Genomic DNA, 20,263 nt, shown 5'->3' with positions numbered 1-20,263 from the left:
GCTCACTGAGGAGCATTTTAATAAGCATGGAGCAAGCATGAGCAGTACCTACATATCTTGGACTGACAACCTTGAAAAGGACAAGAAGTTAAAAATATATATATAATATTTTACAAAACATAATTTTACCCAAATTCTCTATTTTTTAAATTACTGAACTCAACCTAGAAGAGCAGTCTATTTTCCATTTCTCAAATATTCCTTTTCTTATATTCCTTGAAAAGAGAGGATTTCTAAATTGCCTCACATTTTCCATAAAAATATTAAAAGAATATTAAAATTAGAGGGTAACTCCTAATTTAAAACTTACTTAGTTTCTTCACTTCTTCCATTCCTTTTTTATGAGGGGGCTCCTGAATAATTTTGTCAACATCCGCCCTTCCAATCAGATCATCAGGTCGGTCCCACATAGAAAGACGGGTGGTAGGATTATAAAAGAAGACCCTCTCATCACCAGTCCAAACAACACACCTATGAATTGATTCAAACATTATTTTTTTATGTAATGGAACATTATTTTATAGTTAGGTCTTTTACTACCAACCAATCAAAAGGGGAAGTGGTGGTGGGGAAGGACACACTCGTATTATTATTACTTACAGAGAGCAAAATATGATTTTTAGAACAGAAGAGAGCTGACTGGCTAAGGGTAAAATAGCAGCTCAACATACTAATGGAGAAAACCAGGAAAAGCAAAGCAATTTGTGATCAGAATTTAGGGTGCTCAGGAACTGAAGTCTGGCACACTCAATTTTAACCTATCACAAAAGATGAATTTACTAGCAAAAAATAACGCTATTAAGCAGTTCTGAAGCTAAACAACAGACCATGGCACCCTACGTATTACATAATACTTCTTAATATTTCTTACCAAACCAGATTACAAACTCAAATGCAATCATTTATGAAGGCTTTAATATTTGACTATATCAAATATTAAAAAATAAAGAGAAGTCCCCATCGTGCTATGGCACTGTAGCCCACTACAGCCCCCTGTTCCTATTAATTACAACTAGAAACTCAGCAACAATAAAGAAAAAAACAAGTACATGAGAACTCTGTAAGGTTTTTTTAAAAAAATAAACAGACGTATGGAGTCAAAATTTAGAGAAGCAAGGGTATAAATTTCCCCTCCTCCCTCAAACCTCTGCCCTGAGGTGGCCCCTAGTTGCACAGTGATAGCAGCACAGGCAGCTAAAACTCTAAGAGAAACCAGGTCTTTATGACCAGATAATCAAAAGTTAATCCACAGCTGCCATCAAGGTGACCTAGATGCTGAAATTATCAAACAAAGCCTCTATTGTTGAAATAATCAAAGACTTTACAGCAGCAGTTATAATTACGTCTCATGAGATAAGAAAAACAAAAACAAAGATAAGCAAAAACTTGAAATGAATGAAGACAGAAGTTCTCAGCAGAGAAACTGTGAAAAAAAAGAATGAATAGTGGCTCAGAAACCTATGGGACTATATCAAAATGCCTAACAGACACGTCATTGGGATCCCAGAAGGAGAAGAGAATATTGGGACAGAAAAAATTTGAAGACAAAATGGCTCCCCAAAATCTCCAAATTTGGTAAAAGACATAAATACTAAGGAAGCTCAGTGAACCCCAAACAGGATAAACTTCCAGAAAATCATTTTTAGACACACATAATCAAACAGGTGAAAATCAAATATAAAGAAAAATCCTTGATAGCAGCTAAGAAAAATATGGCACAAAACAAACAGGGAAACAAGTCCAATGATCATGATTAATTACCAAAAATCAGAGGCAAAAATACAGTAAAACAACATCCTTAAAGTTCTGGAAAAAGGAAATGCAAACCTAGAACTCCATATACAGCAAAAATATCCTTCAGGAACAAGGGAAAAGAAGACAATCCCCAATGAAGGGAAACTAAGAGATTTCATCTCCATCAGAATTGCCCTATAAGAAAGTTTTTCTGAAAGGAAATGATTCTTCAAAAAAAAAAAAACCCGGATCTTTAGTAATGAAGGGAAAACAACAGAAATGGTAAATATCAAAGATATTTTCTCCTCTAAAGTTCTTCAAAATATGTACAAAAAATTATTCAAAATGAACCTATATGGTAGCAAGGTTTCCATATTTTATGTGAAGTGGTACAATAATAACTCTAAGTAGACTATAATGGTTAGGTATGTACACTGTAATCCCTAGAACAACAAAAATTAATGCAAAGAGATATCACCAGAGAGCCAACAGATAAATTATTAAATGGAATATTAGAAAATGTTCAAATAATTCAAATGCAAGTAGTAAAGGGGGAACAGAGGAACAAAAATAGAAAAGACAGAAAAAATAATAGATCTAAATCCAACCAAAAGTTACATTCATGTGGTTGTTCTTTCTGTTTATTTTTCTCAGCCTTCTCAAATGTTTCTTCTTGTTCTTGACTATGTACCAAGCAGAACCTGTTCACCTTTCTACTATTTCCAATGTGGCTTTAATTTCTGTTATTATATTCTGTTATTTCTGATTTCATATTTCTCTTCCATTTATTTCATGAATTGCATCAGAATTGACAGAGTGAATAAAAACACAAGACACTACTATAAGCTGTCTTAAGAGACAAACTTTACACATAAAGTCATAGAAAGGGTGAAAGTAAATGGATGGAAAAAGATATACCATGCACACAACATTAAGGCAGGCATGGCTATTTTAATAACAGATGAAGACAAAGGGTATTATGAGATAAATAGGGTCATTTCATAATGATAAAAAAAGACAATCAGGAACACATAACAACTGTAAAGTGTATATAAGCCTATTTACAGAGCTTAAAAATAGATGAAGAATGGACGAATTAGAGAGGAATACGCAATCCCATTATAAAAGATTAATAGAACTCTCTCTCAACAACTGACAGACCAACCAAACCCCAAAACTAACAGTACTAAAGGCCATCTGCTGAACAACAACAAAAAAAAGACAGTGACTTTGAAAGTATCAAAACCAAAGAAAGTGCATTCTTTGACCACAATTAAATCAGTAACAGTGAAATACCTAGAAAAACCCCAAATTAAGGAAATGAAATGACAGACTTCTAAATAATACATGAGTCAAAGAAAATATCAAAAAGTAAATTTCATAATAGTAAGAACTGAATGGTAATGAAAATACAACATACCAAAATCTGTAGGTTGGTGCTAAAGTAGTGCTTAAAAGGAAACTATGTTAAGCTTTAAATGATTATATTAGAAAAGAACTAATACTAATGATGTAAGAGGACATCATAACAAGCTAGAAAAAGCATAAAGTAAACCCAAAGTAACTAGAAAAAAGAAAACAAGAGAGGGAAAAGGGGGGAGGGGCCTAACCACCCCAAAGCTGGTGGTCTTTACGAAAGACCACAAAATTGGCAAACCTCTGGTTTGACTGATCCAAAAAAAAGAACACATCACCACTATGTGGAAAGAAAAAGGGGTTATCACCACAGATCACAGACATTAAAGGATATTAAGAGAATAATTAAGAACAAAGACATCTAAAGGATATTAAGAGGACACTTCCCTGATGGTCCAGTGGTAAAGAATCTGCCTTCCAATGCAGGGGACACAAATTGGATCCCTGGTCGGGGAACTAAGATCCCACATGCCGTGGGGCAACTGAGCCCGCACAGTGCAACTAGAGAGAGAAAACCTGCTAGCCACAACTAGAGAGAAGCCCATGTGTCGCAAGGAAGACCCAACGCAGCCAAAAGAAAAAATAAAGAAAATATTTAAAAAAATAAAAATATAAAGGATATTAAGAGAATAATTAGAACAAATTCAAACTAGATAAAATAAGCAAATTTCTTGAAAAACTTACCAAAGCTGACAGAAGAAACAACAACAAAAATAACTGAATAGTCCTATAACTATTAAAGAAGTTTAATTTGTTATCAAAAACCTTCCCAGGGCTTCCCTGGTGGCGCAGTGGTTGGGAATCTGCCTGCCAATGCAGGGGACACGGGTTCGAGCCCTGGTCTGGGAAGATCCCACATGCCGCGGAGCAGCTGGGCCCGTGAGCCACAACTACTGAGCCTGCGCGTCTGGAGCCTGTGCTCCACAACGGGAGAGGCCGCAACAGTGAGAGGCCCACACACCGCGACGAAGAGTGGCCCCCCACTCGCCGCAACTGGAGAAAGCCCTCGCACAGAAATGAAGACCCAACACAGCCAAAAAAAAAAAAAAAAAAAAAAAAACCTTCCCAAAAAGAAAACTCTGATCCCAGATGGTTTACTTGTTAATTCTATAAAACCTTAAGGAAAAAGTACTATCATCTTACAAACTTTCAGTAAACAGAGGAATGGAAATCACCAATCACCACCCAACTCATTTTTATGAAACCAGCATAAGCCTCATACCAAAACCTAACAAAAACATTACAAAAGAAACTTACAGATCCATATCCCACAGGAGTATAGATGCAAAAATACTTAAACATTAGCAAATCAAATCCAGCAATATATTAAAAAGATTAATCTACCATGACAAGGCTTATTCCAGAAATGCAAAGCTAGTTTAACATTCAAAACTCAGTGTAATTCACCATATTAAAAGAATGGAGGAGAAAAACTCATTTCGAAAGGTGCAGATTTATGATAAAAACACTAGCAAATTAAAAAAATAAAATCCTATAGCTAGTATTATATCTGATGTAAAAGACTGAATTTTCGGAATTCCCTGGTGGCACAGTGGTTAAGAATCTGCCTGCCAATAATGCAGGGGACACGGGTTTGAACCCTGGTCCGGGAAGATCCCACATGCCACGGAGCAACTAAGCTCGTGTGCCGCAACTACTGAGCCTGCGCTCTGGAGCCCGCGAGCCACAACTACTGAAGCCCGCGAGCCTAGAGCCCATGCTCTGCAGCAAGAGAAGCCACCGTAATGAGAAGCACGCGCACCACAACAAAAAGTAGCCCCTGCTCACCGCAACTAGAGAAAGCTCACGTGCAGCAACGAAGACCCAACACAGCCAAAAATAAATTTATATTAAAAAAAAAAAGACTGAATTTTCTCATTCTACATGGCGAATAAGGCAGGGATGTTCACCTCTTCTATTTAGCATTGCTCTGATATGATAGTCCTAGCAATAAGAGAAAAATAAGTGGCATTAAAGATCAGAGAGTAAGAAATAAATGTGCTCCCATCTGCAGGTGATACAATTATTTATGTAGAAAATCCCAGAGAATCTACAAAACAGTAATAAATGCATTTAGCAAGAGTCTAGTCTACAAAATTAATATATGAAACCTTATCACATATAAATTTTATATTTTTATGAGGTCAAATTTATCTTTTTATTTACAGTTTCTAGGTTTTGTGTCTTTCTTAGGAAGCACCCCATTCCTTCTCCAAAAATGCAACTATATGGTCCTAGTGTTTTTACAGTCCATCTGAATACACGGAAGATAACCACTTGTCCAAATTATCTTCCAAGTTCTGTTGATGAAGGAATGTACTATCAGTGTAACCTTAATTCCCTAATTTATTATTTTCTATTTCTTATAAGATGGGTAAGTGCTAACTCTAAGTTAAACAAGTTGTTCAGCTAAGCAAGTATGCTACTTCATTTGGATAATCAAATTTTATTAGTTTATTTTTTTGACATCTTTAGATGTTGCTCTTCAAATTATTATTTCTTTAGAGATAAGAAGCTAAATGTAAAACATGAAGTTCCATGTTTTCATTAACTATACTAGAATTCTTTTCCTGGTATCTCAGAGCATCAATCTGACTTTTTGTTGTTGTTGTTTTAAGAATAAAGAGAGGTCAAAATTAGAAGCATTTTATATTTCCTAGATCAGCAAGCTTTAGTTTCTGGTTCTAAGAGAGTTTTTAATGTTTTGACAAAAATTTTTAAGGTCATTGAGAACTGTAACTTTTTCCATTGCTTACTAAGATTGCATCACAAAGATTTAGCCTGCCATAAATTTTTTACAGTCCCGTACAAAGTGCAAATTGAGGGCTGCCTGTATTTGCCATGTTTTATTTGTCTGTAATCTGTGTTGGGTTTTAACTTATGAAAAATTTATCTTTGAACTTATAGTATTTAAACTTTTGTATTTACCTATAGTGGCACAGGGACTTTATTTTTATTTATATATATATTTATATCAATTGACTGCTGCTTTTCTAGAGTTTTTTTTTGTTTCCATAGTTTTTTACCCCCAATATTATGAAAAAAATTGAAACATACAGAAATATCGAAAGACTGTTTCTAGAACAATGAACACTATATACTGACCACCTAGATTTTACATTTAACATTTTATCATATATGCTTTATCACTTATCTATCCTTCCATCAATGCATCTGCCAGTCTTATTTTTCTTGATACATTAAAAAATGCAGATTATCAGTACACTTCACCCCTAATCACTTTATCATGCATATTATTAGCACAGGGTAGTTTTGTGACACAAGAACTCTTTGCCCATAGTTTTTCTATTAATGCTGAAATGTCCTGACAGTTTCTCACTCCACATTTATCACTAATACCATTGGAGCTGTATTAGCACACCTAGGTATTCTGAAGCCAACATGAGTTAGTAGAATATCACCTCCATCTCAAAGTAGTTATTGCTATTAATATGGATCAAACAGTGTTTCAGAAATTGGTATCGAAAATTTAGGCTTAGTTTTTTTCCCAATAAAGTTAAACATCTAACAAGATCGCTTAAGTGTCTCAGGATGGTTCTAATGGAAATTCTTGAAGAGAACTCTGCACTGAATAATTGGATGAAAATGTATTACAGTCACCACCCCCCAACCCCTGCCTTTAAATTAATTATAAAGAGAGATCAAAACTAGAAGTATTTTGTATTCCCTAGGATCAGTAAGCCCTAGTTTTTGGTTGGATTCCATGACAAAAAAGACTTCCACAAAAGATTTCACCTAGCAATAATGACTTTGAGATTCATCTATGTTGTTGAGTGTATCTATAGTTTGTTCCTTTTTATTGCTGAGTAGCATGCCACAATTTGTTTATCCATACACCTGTTGATGCACATTTGGGGTGTTTCTAGTTTTCTATTTTTCCACTCCTAGATAACTGCTTATTTGTAATAGCCAAAAACTGGAAACAGCCCAAATAAATTACAAATAAAACTGTTACGAACATTCTTATAAAAGTATAGACACATGTTTTTGTTTCTCTCAAATAAATAGAAGTGGAATGGCTGAATTATTTATTATATATTCTTCCTAGGAAACTGTCCAACTGCTTTGCAAAGTGGTCCTACCATTTTGAAATTCCCATCAGCAGTGTATGCGAGTTTCAGCTGCTCACCATCATCTAAAACATTTGGCATGCTCAGTTTTCAAAACTTTTAGCCATTCTAATAGGTGTGGTTTTAATTTACATTTCTCTGAGTACTAATGACAAGGAGCTTCCTTCACATGTGTTGCTTGTAAAGTACATGTTCATGTCTTTTGACTACTTTTTTGTTGGATTGTTTTCCATATTATTGAGGTGTGCGAGTTCTTTATGTCAGAGTTAACAGCAGTATACATAAAAAGCTCCCACATACCAGTAAGAAAAAGACAAGTCCAAAAAAGATGAGCAAAAACTGTAAAGAGGCAATGCACAGCCAACAGACATAAAATAGGTTCAATTATACCAACATTCTGGAAACATACAAGATTTCTTATCAAAATACTAAAGATTTAAAAGGAGTATCCCTACACTGGTGAGAGTGAGAGAAAACTGGTACACTCAGGCTGTTGCTGGGAATATTAACTGGTACACCCCCTTCTTCCCACAAAAAAAAACCTTTCTGAGGTCTATTTAGCAATATTCACCAAAATTTTAAATAGCTGTATCACTTGATTGAACAATTTCACTTCTAGAAATAAATCCTACAGAAATACTTGCATGTGTTCACAAAGAAATATGTATGTATAAGGGATGCCCTAAACAGCAACTTTCGTAATGCCAGGGCAAAAAAACCAAAAAAAAAACAAACCAAAAAACCCCACAAACAATACAAAAACAGAAGACCACCTAATCACCCATTTGTAGGAAAATTACCTATTTTCATACAACAGAAAACTATGCTATCACAAATAGATCTACATGTACTAAAATTGCAAAATGTCTAGGACATATTTACTAAAAAATTCAGAAATAATATACTTTCTAAAGACACTGTAATGTGCATGTATAACACACACACATCTCTACACACATGTGCATAAAACACAATATAGCAAAAGGTGCAGAAAGCATACGTACCAAACTTTTACTAACGAGGAAGGGCTTGGTGACAGTGGAATTCTGTAATTTTTTACTTCATATAATTCCTTTATATTGTATGCTTTTTTTTGGTATGCATTCATCTAATATCATATCAGATCAATGAGAAAATAACAAAGCAAAGCAAAGGAATTATAGATATAAAGCATAAGAGAAAAAGTAAGAGATTTAGAATAAATACAAGATACTCAACAAGCAAGTTACAAATGTTCCAGAAAGGGGGAAAGAAACAGATGAAGAAAAGCATTAATTAAACAAATTCCAAAAGAAAATTTTACTAATCTGAGGAAAGACCCAAGTCTGAAAACTGATAACGGCCACAAAACTCCAGACTGGTAGGGTTTGGAGTTGGTTACCGGCTTTTCATGTACAATACTCAGAGAAACCACAATCTAGAAATACATTCTTTTAAACAAATTGTTTTCATAACTTTGATTCTAGCACTGGGTAAATATTTTGCACAATTATTTTTAAAAGGGAGCCTGCGTACCAAGTTGGTAGAATAACTACATAAAAAACAACTATTCCAAAATGCTTTTAAAACACAATGATTTGACTATACATCCCTAGAGTAATATACCCTAAACATAAAAATAACTGGAAAAAAAAAGCTTAAACTGTATTCAGTAATCACACTGTCGGTGATAGTACTGGTCTTGCCTGTGAGAAAGGCAAATGAGTAATTATGTTGCTATCACTCAAAGATGGTTTCCAGAAGAAAAGGAGATACTGAATTAAGATAGATGATGAGAGTCAGTAAAAATCTTGTAGTAGACTTGAACTGCAAGTAATGGTGTGAACTTAAGATGTATCTTTAAATGTATGTATCTTCCACCTCTGTCTACCAAAGAGGTCTAAAAATAATAACTAATTCAGTAGTAACAACTATCCTTAGATCCCACATGGCCTATAAATGCCACTTCTCACAAAAAGAAACCAGGGCTCCTTGGAAAATGGCTGAATCTAGGTCTGAAATAGGAAATATATGAGATAAAGATCAAACATGAATCCGATCACATCTCTGTAACTGCCTGCTAACTTGCAGGAGATTCAGGAATGGAGGATTCTATTAAAGAGTACCATGAGAATGCAATAATAAAATCCAGACTGTGGGACTCTATAGAACAAACACATTTATTTTTTCAATATAAAAACAAAGAGGAAAAAGCAAGGAAAACAAGTTGGAGGGGAATCTGTAGATTATAAGACTTAAGAAACAAGCCAACTCATTGCTATGTGTAGACTGTACACGGATTAAATAAGTTAGAATAGGAACAGGAGAGAAAGCCCTGATGTGGGGAGAGGAAGAAAAGGGAAAACCAAACATGAGAAGGAAAGAAAAAATAGACTATTCAATGTTAAGATAAAAACACATAATTTTACAAAGTTCTATAAACATAATCACATATGAGGATACATACACAAAAGCAATTTTAAAACATTTTAAACAATAAAAAAGTAGATTCAGGATCTTAGTGGTTCAAATCTATAATTTTAAACAATAAATATTAATGGAGAGTTCCATGAAGGGAGGAAGACATTGCAGCAGTTGAATTTTGAGCACCCAAAATACAATGAACAAGAACCAAAAAATATTCAGTAGATAAAAACAGGTATTTGAGGACTTCCCTGGGGGCGCAGTGGTTAAGAATCCACCTGCTAATGCAGGGGACATGGGTTCGAGCCCTGGTCCGGGAAGATCCCACATGCCGCGGAGCAACTAAGCCCATGCGTCACAACTACTGAGCCTGCGCTCTAGAGTCCGCAAGCCACAACTGCTGAGCCCACGTGCCACAACTACTGAAGCCCGCACGCCTAGAGCCTGTGCTCAGCAACAAGAGAAGCCACCGCAATGAGAGGCCCGCGCACCGCAGCAAAGAGTGGCCCCCGCTCACCACAACTAGAGAGAAAGCCCATGCACAGCAAAGAAGACCCAACGCAGCCAAAATAAATAAATAAATAAATAAACAAACAGGTATTTGACACATGCTTTTTTAAAGTACTTTTTCTTCCTATTGGATAATAATAATCAAGCATGGCAATCAATCAATCAAACAGCTTAAGTCAAGTACATACCATGGAGTACCAGGAATAGGAGTAGTAGCCACTGGTTTTGCCTTCTGGGCGGCTTTTTCTTCTTCGGTCATCTCTTCTTCTTTGGGCTCCTGTGGGAAATGATATTACTCCCATTAAATTAGTATCACAAAACTATACCTGAATATCCCACAAATATAAGAAAGATTGCAAATACCTTAAAGTACAACCAACATAAGGTCTGTTGCTAGCATACAGAGGAGAGACTCTGAGTCAGAATTTCTAAATAAGTTCTAAATCCTTGCCCCCTAGACAGAGCCGAATTGCATAACAGTAGACCCCATCAGCAGCAGGTCCTATCTTACAGACTCACTAACCATCTGTTTAAGAGTAGAAATAAGGAAAAGGGTATAGAAGATGAGAGGAGACCTCTTCATTTAAGGTCGTTTCTTTTTTCTGCTAAATTCCTTACTGATAAGACAAGACTACCATTGGTCCCTCATTGAATAAAAAAAGCTTCCAAAAAGCAGAGCTCTTTTAGTGCTGTACAGAGATTATTCCATGCCACGAGAGGACAAATAAAATGCAACGATCATTCCCCAATACGAAGTTGTACTTCTAATTATAACATGTACCAGTCTGTAAGTCAGGAGGGGACATCAGCTCTGGACCAAGGTCCTTTCTTTCTAGGGGGGGTCTTGGTTTAGTATAAGAAGTAATTTAATGAAACTTTCAAAGGAAAAACTGAATTAGAAATTTCAAAGAACCCTAAAATTTCAGGTCAGATTTACAGCAATTACCTAAAACTACAGCAAATGGGTTTCCCTGGTGGCACAGTGGTTAAGAATCCGCCTGCCACTGCAGGGGACTCAGGTTCGAGCCCTGGTCCGGGAAGATCTCACATGCCGCAGAGCAACTAAGCCCGTGCGCCACAACTACTGAGCCTGCGCTCTAGAGCCCGCGAGCCACGACTACTGATCCCGCATGCCGCAACTACTGAGGACCGCGCGCCTAGGGCCCGTGCTCTGCAACAACAGAAGCCACCGCAATGAGAAGCCCACGCACCGCAACAAAGAGTAGCCACCGCTCGCCGCAACTAGAGAAAGCCCGCGCACAGCAACGAAGACCCAACACAGCCAAAAATAAAATAAATTTATAAAAAATAAAAATGAAACTACAGCAAATGGATTTTCAATTACAAGTAAACTGTACCCAACAATCAATGCTGGCTCCCAGGGAAACAGGTAATGGCCCTTTACCTCTTTTATCTCCTTTATTGGCTCTTCTTTAGGATCCTCCTCCTCCGTCTCCATTGGCAGAGGTTCTTCAGAAGGTTCTTTAATTGGCTCTTTAATCTTCTCCTCTAATTTTTCTATTAAAAATTGAGATAACATCACACAGTGGTTCTGATGTAACTTCTGATGAACTTTCAGAGACTAAGCAGTTAAGATATTCCAGTTCTAGTTATTAACCACAAAAATAAAATGTTCTTCCTTGTAATATCATTGATTTGAATCTAATGTAATGTTCAACTTCAAATACCTTGCTATACCAATCAGGAAACTGTCAGCAGAAAAGAACTACTAGGATTTCAGAGGGACATAAAGTCTTTCAGGTCATTCACATATCATTTGTAGCAATCATTCATTCTGCTGAAAGGGATAACATACTAAAAAACAGAAACAGGGACTTGTGAAATAGAAAATTATGAGTCCTCTTCCTCCAAGATTCCAACAGCGTAAAGTTTTTCTTCAGAACACATACAATAAACACATTCCTTCCTGATCATTACTATCAATCTCAATAATGACAACGATAATTATTCAGTAGAATAATTATGCAACTCCTGACAAGAGTAAAACATATGTATTAGTGTGTACATATAATTTAACTTCTCCAGATGGTAAAGTGATGGACAAACACGTAAGTAGAAGAACACGCTTTTTAAATAAATACATATTTATCAATTCAGAGGAAATAAATAATCCAACACTATGTAACTAGAAAATCCCTCAAACGTTTTAAAAAAGGAATTAACTCAGAATTTCAAGTAGCATTTCTATTTATACTATGTCCCACCGAGTCATTAAAACTATACCTTTTTCCTTTAGCTCTTGGGGTTTTTCCCAGGTTGATTCTAATGTTCTATTATTATAATAATATGTCTTCCCATCTGCTGTTTTATATTCAGTCCACTCAGAAACTGCTGTTGCTCCAGCTAAGGTAGCAGGTGAAGCTGCAATAGCAACCTGGGGGTGTATCATGGGTACAATAGGAGGGGCCATTCCTGGCAATACACCTAGAAGAAGAATAATAAAAAAATTAGATCCAAGTATCAAATTGTGATACAAAATAAAGCTTTAAAATATGAGCTAAATCTTTCTATTAAACATTAATAATGAATGAGCCAGTTGAAACAAAAAAAATCATATAAATTATGATTACTTAACTCTATATCCCTGGTTTACTTCTAATGCCTAAATTCAATTAGGTTCAGAAATTGAACCCAAGAAGTACCTTAAGAACAGTCAGAAATTTGGGTCACAACTATAAGTGAAATCTTAATAAATTATAACGTAATAAATTATAAAAATAATGGTACATTCTCTACTTATTAATAGAAATATATTTTTATAAAGAATTTCCTCAAATTCTAATGAAATCAAGGCAACAAGCACATTTACTAAGCATATTTCCTGAGGCAAAATTGTTTTCTTGTTCTAAGGTACCTAAAAAGGATATGAATTCTATTTTAAAGTAAATGACTGAAAAAATAAATAAGTAAAAATAAAGTAAATGACTGAGTTTATTATCAAATCAACTTTAATATACTAAGTGATTAAGTGAGATATCCCTGTAAACTCTTTGACAGTTTATTCTTTTCCGGAAAGAGAGCAATGTTTCTTTTTTTTTTTAAAAGATAAGCCAAGATTTATATTTTTCACCAGACAGCTAAACAAGCTGGTAGTATAAATAAAATAATCAAAAACGTGAATCAAAATTGAAAAAAAAACCCTCAAATCCTATATTAGAATTTAAGTTTCAGGTAATTAACTTCAGTAACTTTAAAATGCAAATTTATACTATACACACAAACATTCACACACATATACTCACTAGCATGCAAGCATAATCACATCACTTTACACATGGAAATGATTTTTTTATATTTAACTTAAAAACACACGTCAAAAAATAAAATTAAATGTTATGAATATGAGAATGAAGTTGTTTACACTTATTACAAAAATTAATATATAAAGTGATTTGACCTTATTTGCTTTTGTGAACCAACGAAGCTAATACTACAGGCAATTGGGAAAATTAAGTGTTGGCCAAATATGACAACTGCATTTATACTGCTCATTAAAAAGAAAAATATAAAAAAATCCACTCACTTGGGCAAAATAAATAAATAAAAGGATAAACAACAACATTCACTACCATGCCAACTTACAGACAAAACAAACTAAGATGGTTTTAAAAATTACCGGTCTTGGTGGTAGCGACTGTCTTTACATACGGGCAGCTGACTATTTGCATCATTGCTACACCTGTAAAATGGATAAGCAAGCATACGTTGGAAAGCTGCCATTGTATGTCGGCTACCACTGGGATTCAGGGAAATAATTTACCACTACAATTTAGAATGTTATTTCCAATGAAAAAGACCAAGGATGGAGTAGAACTTCCTTTTGTTTGACATTTTGTGGGAAGTGGTGCCAAATCCAATGATAACTAATTCTAAATTATAGCATCAATTACCTTTTTATCAAACCAGCTGATAATATTTGAAGGAGTCTCAAGAGTTTAAATTCAACAAAGGAAAGCCCCTTCATTACGTATGCATAACAAGTTTTCATGTGGGACATTTTCCCACAGGACATCAAACCCATGCTGCTTAAGACACCAGTGAAAGGCAGACGCAGCATGACACTAACAAGACACTTTCTCTGTGCTGCTGCTAAGTGGGAACTACATGCAAAAGCAGAGGCATGGAGCATAACCATGCAGAAGGAGAAGAAGAGTAAGATAGGACAAAGAGGGGCGGGAGGAAAAGGAAGAAAATAAAGTACGAGACAGATCTAAATATACCACTGCAAATAATACTTTAAATAAAAGGGCAAAGATGAAGAGGAGGGTAGCATTCAACTAATGACAAAATATCCATGTGTAGTGCCTGCTGTATGGAATGCCACGGGCTTGGAACACTGTGGGGGCAGGCTAACAAATTAAGAAGACAGCCCCTTTAGTATCATTTATGACTACATGGGCTGATTACTTTCGAAACCTCAATCGTTTAAGCCAGCTAAAGGAGTAGCACTTGTATTAAAGAATGGAAATTACGTACAGTTCTTAGAAGAATGAAGACTCATCATGATGCATTACAATGGTGATAAAAAGGGAATGAAAGGAAAAGCTGGAAAACTAAGACTGATTAATTGAGGAAAATCAAAATTAAGAGTGAATTTTTTAAAACTTTTAAAGGAAAAGGCTGAAGGCAAAGGGTTGGGAAGTTAAATTTTATTTTCTATTTGTTTTGGCTAAAAAAAAAACTAAACCTATTTTGGTACTGATAAAAATTAAAAGTAATAAATTCTTTTCCCCACTAAAGTACATAAAAATAAATTTTTCCTAATTCAGAGACAAAAATTAAACCCCTGCATTTGTAAATAACATACCTATGTTCACGCGCACACACACACAAAATACTGCCAATTTTTGAAAAGTGCCTTAATTTCTTAATCACTATTTTAAATAAAAATATTAAAGCTAAACTTTCTATTAACAATGAAACTAAAACAAATGCACTGGATCAAAAAAGTATGCTGAGTAAAGTTATATGTATAGTTTTATTTTCCATAATGTTTAAAGAAAGCAATGGAAAAATTCGTTTGATTAAGGAAGTTACAGCATATATTAGGTTTAAATTAGTATAAATACTGCTATCTGCAGGATCACTGAGCCTACTAAGTCAGCACTAGAAATTCAATTCTTAGACTATATGAACTTTACTCTCAAAGACTGTTCTCCAAAACCATCCCCTAATAAGTAATTTCAACTATACAACTTAAACAGAAGAAAGTCAAATATATTCATATTTAGGCCTAACTGCCATTGTTAAATATCAGCTGGGCCAACACAGAACTCTTGTATTTGACTATCAACATTATAGGCCATAATAAAAGGACATGTCTGTTTCTTCTCATGTTAAAAAGACCAACTTAAGGTTTTCTAAGGGTGACTATATGCATATCATGAAGACTCACAAAATAACCAAACATTAAATTTTTAACCTTCTTTTAAAAAGGAGCATTTGTTCAATTTTTCTACAACTCTACCCTCAAATTATATTCTACCAGGAAATTAGAAAATTCCATTTAGTATTCTGGATAATCCTGATGTCACTGACCATAAGCTTCTTAAAATTCCAAATAAGATTTTACAGACTAAGAAGTAGAAATCCTGTAATCCTAATCCAATTCACTATCCCCAACTCCACCTCTTACTCCTATATTTTACCTAACTCTTCCACTCCTTTTCTTCATCTTGTTTGACTATCCCTTCTTTAATCATCCTCATTAGCACCATACATTGCTATTTCAAATAGAATATAAGGCTCCAAGATAAATTATATCCAAATTCCTCCTGTTTACCTTACTGTTGAATTGATATAAAAAAGGAAAAACAGAGATAGATGGCATTATACATAAAACCAAAGATTTGGGGAGGAGAAAAACAAGTCTTCTTTTCCATTCGTTTTTTTACTAAAGTACCTTAGATGACTGAATTAAAAGGGGAAATGAGAAAATGAACGAATTCTAATATCTAAGATGCCTCACTATATAAAACAAATATTACTTTCTATAAAACATTAGTTCCCTCTCCAAAGAATCTCTGGTATCTTGCATAAAATTTTACAGACTATCTAACTCAGGTTCTCTTCCAACTGACCTACAAAATATCATTAGTGGCTGCCATTTATTAAATGCCTTTTACTGCCAAACTTCATAGGTACTACCTCATCTGGTAACACAAACGGCTACCATCTGTTCTAAAATTTAACGGTGGGGTGAGGACCAGAGAAGACCAAGACATCCAAAGACAGCTATAACTGAAGGGATTTTACTGTGACAAAATTCCACTTTCTACAGAAATAAATTTTGCTACTCTTTCACCACTGGTCCTATTAAGAACCTCTAAAGCAAAACCAAAGTCCTTTTAGACAACAGCCTTTCCAATACCTCATATATGTTATTATGCTACCTCTCAATCTTCTCTCTACAGAATTAACAACCTCAGCTCCTTATGATCACTCAGAATCCAGGATCTGGTCTTAACACTGTCCCTGACCCTAAAGCAGACCAAGATTGCAAGAGGTTATGACGAATGTCAAGCTTTTATCCATTCATCACTTAATTTTCTACAAAGAGTATATCCAAAGAGGAAAGTATCAGCTGCTTAATCTTAAATTTAATTTTGAAAAAGGGTAATCCCTAGTATTAGAGAAAACATTTTTTATTTTCTTCTTACTTTTAAATGATTTCGGTTTCTTAAACATCACATACTGGTCATTTAATTACCTAACACTACATCGACAAAATGTAAAAAGGTTTTCCAAAAAACCCACTAATTCTTAAATTTTTGGTTTCTTTCTTGCTAAGGTGTAATATATGAAAGTGTTCTTTTCGAAGTAGTTACAAGGAAATAGACAATGTGATAATTAAAATAGACAATGTGATAATTAAAATGTGTGCAAATCTAAGAAATAGCTGTATCACAACCCTATTCTTACACAAAAACTAGTACAATAAAGCAGCAATCATAGTGGAAGGAGTGTGAAATTAGGAGATAAGAGGCCTAGGTTCTACTCATCTTTGCTGCAAACTAGCCTTGTGAGCTTGATGTCTCTAAGGCGTCAACATTTTCAACTGTAATTCTAGGAGAACGGACCATGGATTAAGGAGTAAGTATGTTTGACAACAGCAAACACACTCAAATTACGATGTCAAACACTACCACTGTTTAATCCCTATGGGAAAAATTTTACTCCACAATCTTTTAATTCCTTCTCTAGTTGAAATGATTTCCCCTAAAAAAATAAAACACATGAACTCACCATAATTATTTAAACGTTAAAATGGTGCCTGTTATACTTCACAATTGTTACAAGGGAAACTTATGCTTTCTGTTTTAGATGATTTTTTTAAAGTTAAGTGACTCACATTTTCTTCTCAGTAAAACGTAATTATTACGAGCATGATTTTTGGATCTGGAGTGCCCGGACTCAAACCCCAACACCATCACTTATTAGCTATGTGACCACGGGCAAGTAACTTAACCTGTGTATCTACCTCATAAGATGGTTGTGAAAATTAAACGAATTGTTCCATGTAAAGTGCTTAGGCCAATGTATGATACAGAAATCACTTAACTTGTGTTACCTATTGTGACCTGTGATTTCTCAACTTCATACACTCAATCTCTTAAAATATTGCATTTAGAACATATTTACACAAAAAGATGATCATTTTTAATTCATTGGGGCCATTATCCAAAATGAGTGTTGCTTTAAATGTGGCTCTAATTTTAAGACATGTAAACAACAACAACAGAAAAGGACATTTACCAAAACTGAAGAGAAAAATATTGCAGTTAGCCATGAATCTTTCAAAAATGTTTCAAACAAGTGAGATTCAAGGCAAATTTCAAATGCAACAGACACATGAGAACAAACTAACTGACAATATGAAAACATAGCTGGAAAAACTATTATAATCTATTGGTTTACCTGGAAGTGGAATTGGCATGCCAGGAAGGGGAACACGAAATGGAGGTACCATTACGGGTGGAAAAGCAGGTATTGCTGCTGCTGGCTGAGGTACTGAATGAGGAACGGCAGGAGGTAACGCCTGGGGGTGCGGCTGAGGAACGGTTTGCACAGGTGTGGCTGTAGGAGCAGGAGTTGAAACACTAACTGTAGGCGTGGCAACTGAAACAGCAGAACTTGGGGTCTGATCTTGTGTTGTGGGTGCTGATAAAAGATAAAACAGAAATATGTATCACTCCTTCTTAAACCATTTTACTATATTCATTCATCATTCACTCATTCAGTATGTAAGTATTTAGGGCCCATTCCATGCACTGCAAGGAATTTATAACAAGGTCTCTGTCTTCAAGAAGCTTGAAAATAGTTAAGTGAAACATAAACAATAACTAAAACACAAAGTGAAATGGGATAAATGTATAGGAGTGTAACTCAAGACCCAAAGACCATTTCTTACTGTGAGACGGTACAGAAAATTTTATACTGTGGTGATAGGCCTTGAAAGATTAGGATTTCAACAAGGAAAATGACAAAGTGAAAGGAGAAAATAAGCAAGTGGTGAGAAAAGTGAGTAAAAGCAAAGAGTAGGGGACAACAAGGTATTGTTTAGAAAACAGAAGACAAGCAGTCAACTAGTAAAACACTAGGCATACCAACAGAACCAGTGAGTTACAGCTGGAAAGGCAGGCCAGAGGCATAAAGTGGGAGGCCTTGAACAGACGACTAAGGAGTCTGCACTTGACTGGGTAGGGAAAGGGAAGAACTTATGTAAACGTAGAGAAATGATCTAAAAGAATGAACACCAAAACGTATCTGTGTACACCTTTTACTTTTTACTACACATGCTTCGTTAGAGTTTGATTTTTTTTTTTAATAAGAATGCATTCACGTGTTATTTATGTGACTTCATGAATGTAAAAGGGATGTGGCGGAGGTAGAATGAAGGTTTCTTTATGGAAGAGTAACAATCACTGTTCATTTGATGAATTAACCTGGCGGATGCATAGGAAGAAAAGGAAGAACAGAGGTGGGAAAATCAATTTCAACATATCTGGAGTTGTCCAAGCAAGGAAGAACAGAGAGAAAAAGGTATGCAATAACTAATGACTGACTGGATATGAACAAATGGAGTCAAAAACGACTTGGGTTTCTCTATAATTATTTCAAAAGAAAAAGGTAAAAAAAGAAAAAAAAACCCTCAGGTTTCCAGTGTGAGAGACCAGCAAAATGTGAAATTCAGGATAATTTGGTTCTGCTAATACGTTATTTTTAAATATCAAAAATAAAACATTTCATCCCTAGTAATCACACTTTGTGACCCCTGAAATATATAAAATTCATATTTCCTTTTTTTTAAGTTTCAGTTCTCAAATATTACAAAACATTTTTTGTTATTTATTCACAACCCATCTAGTTCCAAAACAAAATTCATTTTCATAATTCATTGGTAACTAATACTTTATCTTGATATAAAGAAAAATGCCAAACTTTACCTATATTGGAATAAGAATGAATTTATCAAATTAAGTAAAACAGTGCTTTCCCAATCTTTATGCCAATTTTATTCTAAGGGAAAGCACACTGTTTAATGCAAACCACCCAATAATCCAACTGAAAAAATTTCTCACTGTCTTTCCTTCAGCTCCTAACAATGAAAAACTCACTTAGGCTGGGAAGATGTCAGCAATTTCATACTTGTTAATGAGGGACTCACCTTGGCTAAATAGACAGCAGGGCCAAACAAGTATCTTCAGGGGCCCAGGAATGAATTGGTGGTCTAGCATAGACCTAGCCTTAGGGTACAGTATCATATTAATATAATTTTATAACAGTATGAAAAATACAAATTACATGCAACATTTGCCCAGTCCCATACATATACCATTTAGCATTTGTAATCTACTGCAGTGGCTGAAAATATATCAAGTTTTCTTCCCAACTTCCCTGAGGAGGAGGATTTCATCAGCATTTTTCACAAACTTGCACAGGATAAAATGAGTTTATGCTCAACTGAGGTTAAAATATAAATTCCTTAATTTTTAGTTCAATTTACCCACAGGTTTACACTGCAGTTCATAGAATTACATTTTTTAAAAAATCATGGTAATAGTATTTAGTAATATTTGCTAAACTCA

General features: G+C 34.9%; 1 protein-coding gene across 7 annotated transcripts in view; it reads right to left on the bottom strand.

The window, feature by feature from the left end:
* Positions 1-20,263, bottom strand: part of TCERG1 (transcription elongation regulator 1) — a 59,011-nt gene that overhangs the window by 26,428 nt on the left and 12,320 nt on the right. For 4 of the 7 annotated variants that reach the window (XR_009700840.1, XM_061189794.1, XM_061189798.1 and 1 more), the window contains 6 exons: positions 18,093-18,335; positions 13,792-13,854; positions 12,399-12,599; positions 11,560-11,672; positions 10,343-10,431; positions 311-471 (listed from right to left, as the gene is read on the bottom strand). Coding sequence is in view for 6 of the 7 variants with exons in the window: in XM_061189794.1 (XP_061045777.1) it covers positions 311-471; positions 10,343-10,431; positions 11,560-11,672; positions 12,399-12,599; positions 13,792-13,854; positions 18,093-18,335 (870 nt within the window). In the remaining variant the exon portion in view is untranslated. The remainder of the gene's footprint in view (positions 1-310; positions 472-10,342; positions 10,432-11,559; positions 11,673-12,398; positions 12,600-13,791; positions 13,855-18,092; positions 18,336-20,263) is intronic. The other 3 variants (XM_061189795.1, XM_061189799.1, XM_061189797.1) reach the window with 1 other exon arrangement.

Source organism: Eubalaena glacialis, chromosome 4 (genome assembly GCF_028564815.1).
Source record: "Eubalaena glacialis isolate mEubGla1 chromosome 4, mEubGla1.1.hap2.+ XY, whole genome shotgun sequence".
Lineage (NCBI taxonomy): Eukaryota > Metazoa > Chordata > Mammalia > Artiodactyla > Balaenidae > Eubalaena > Eubalaena glacialis.
The sequence above is the reverse complement of the archived record's forward strand: the minus strand, read 5'-3'. Positions and strand labels throughout refer to the sequence as shown.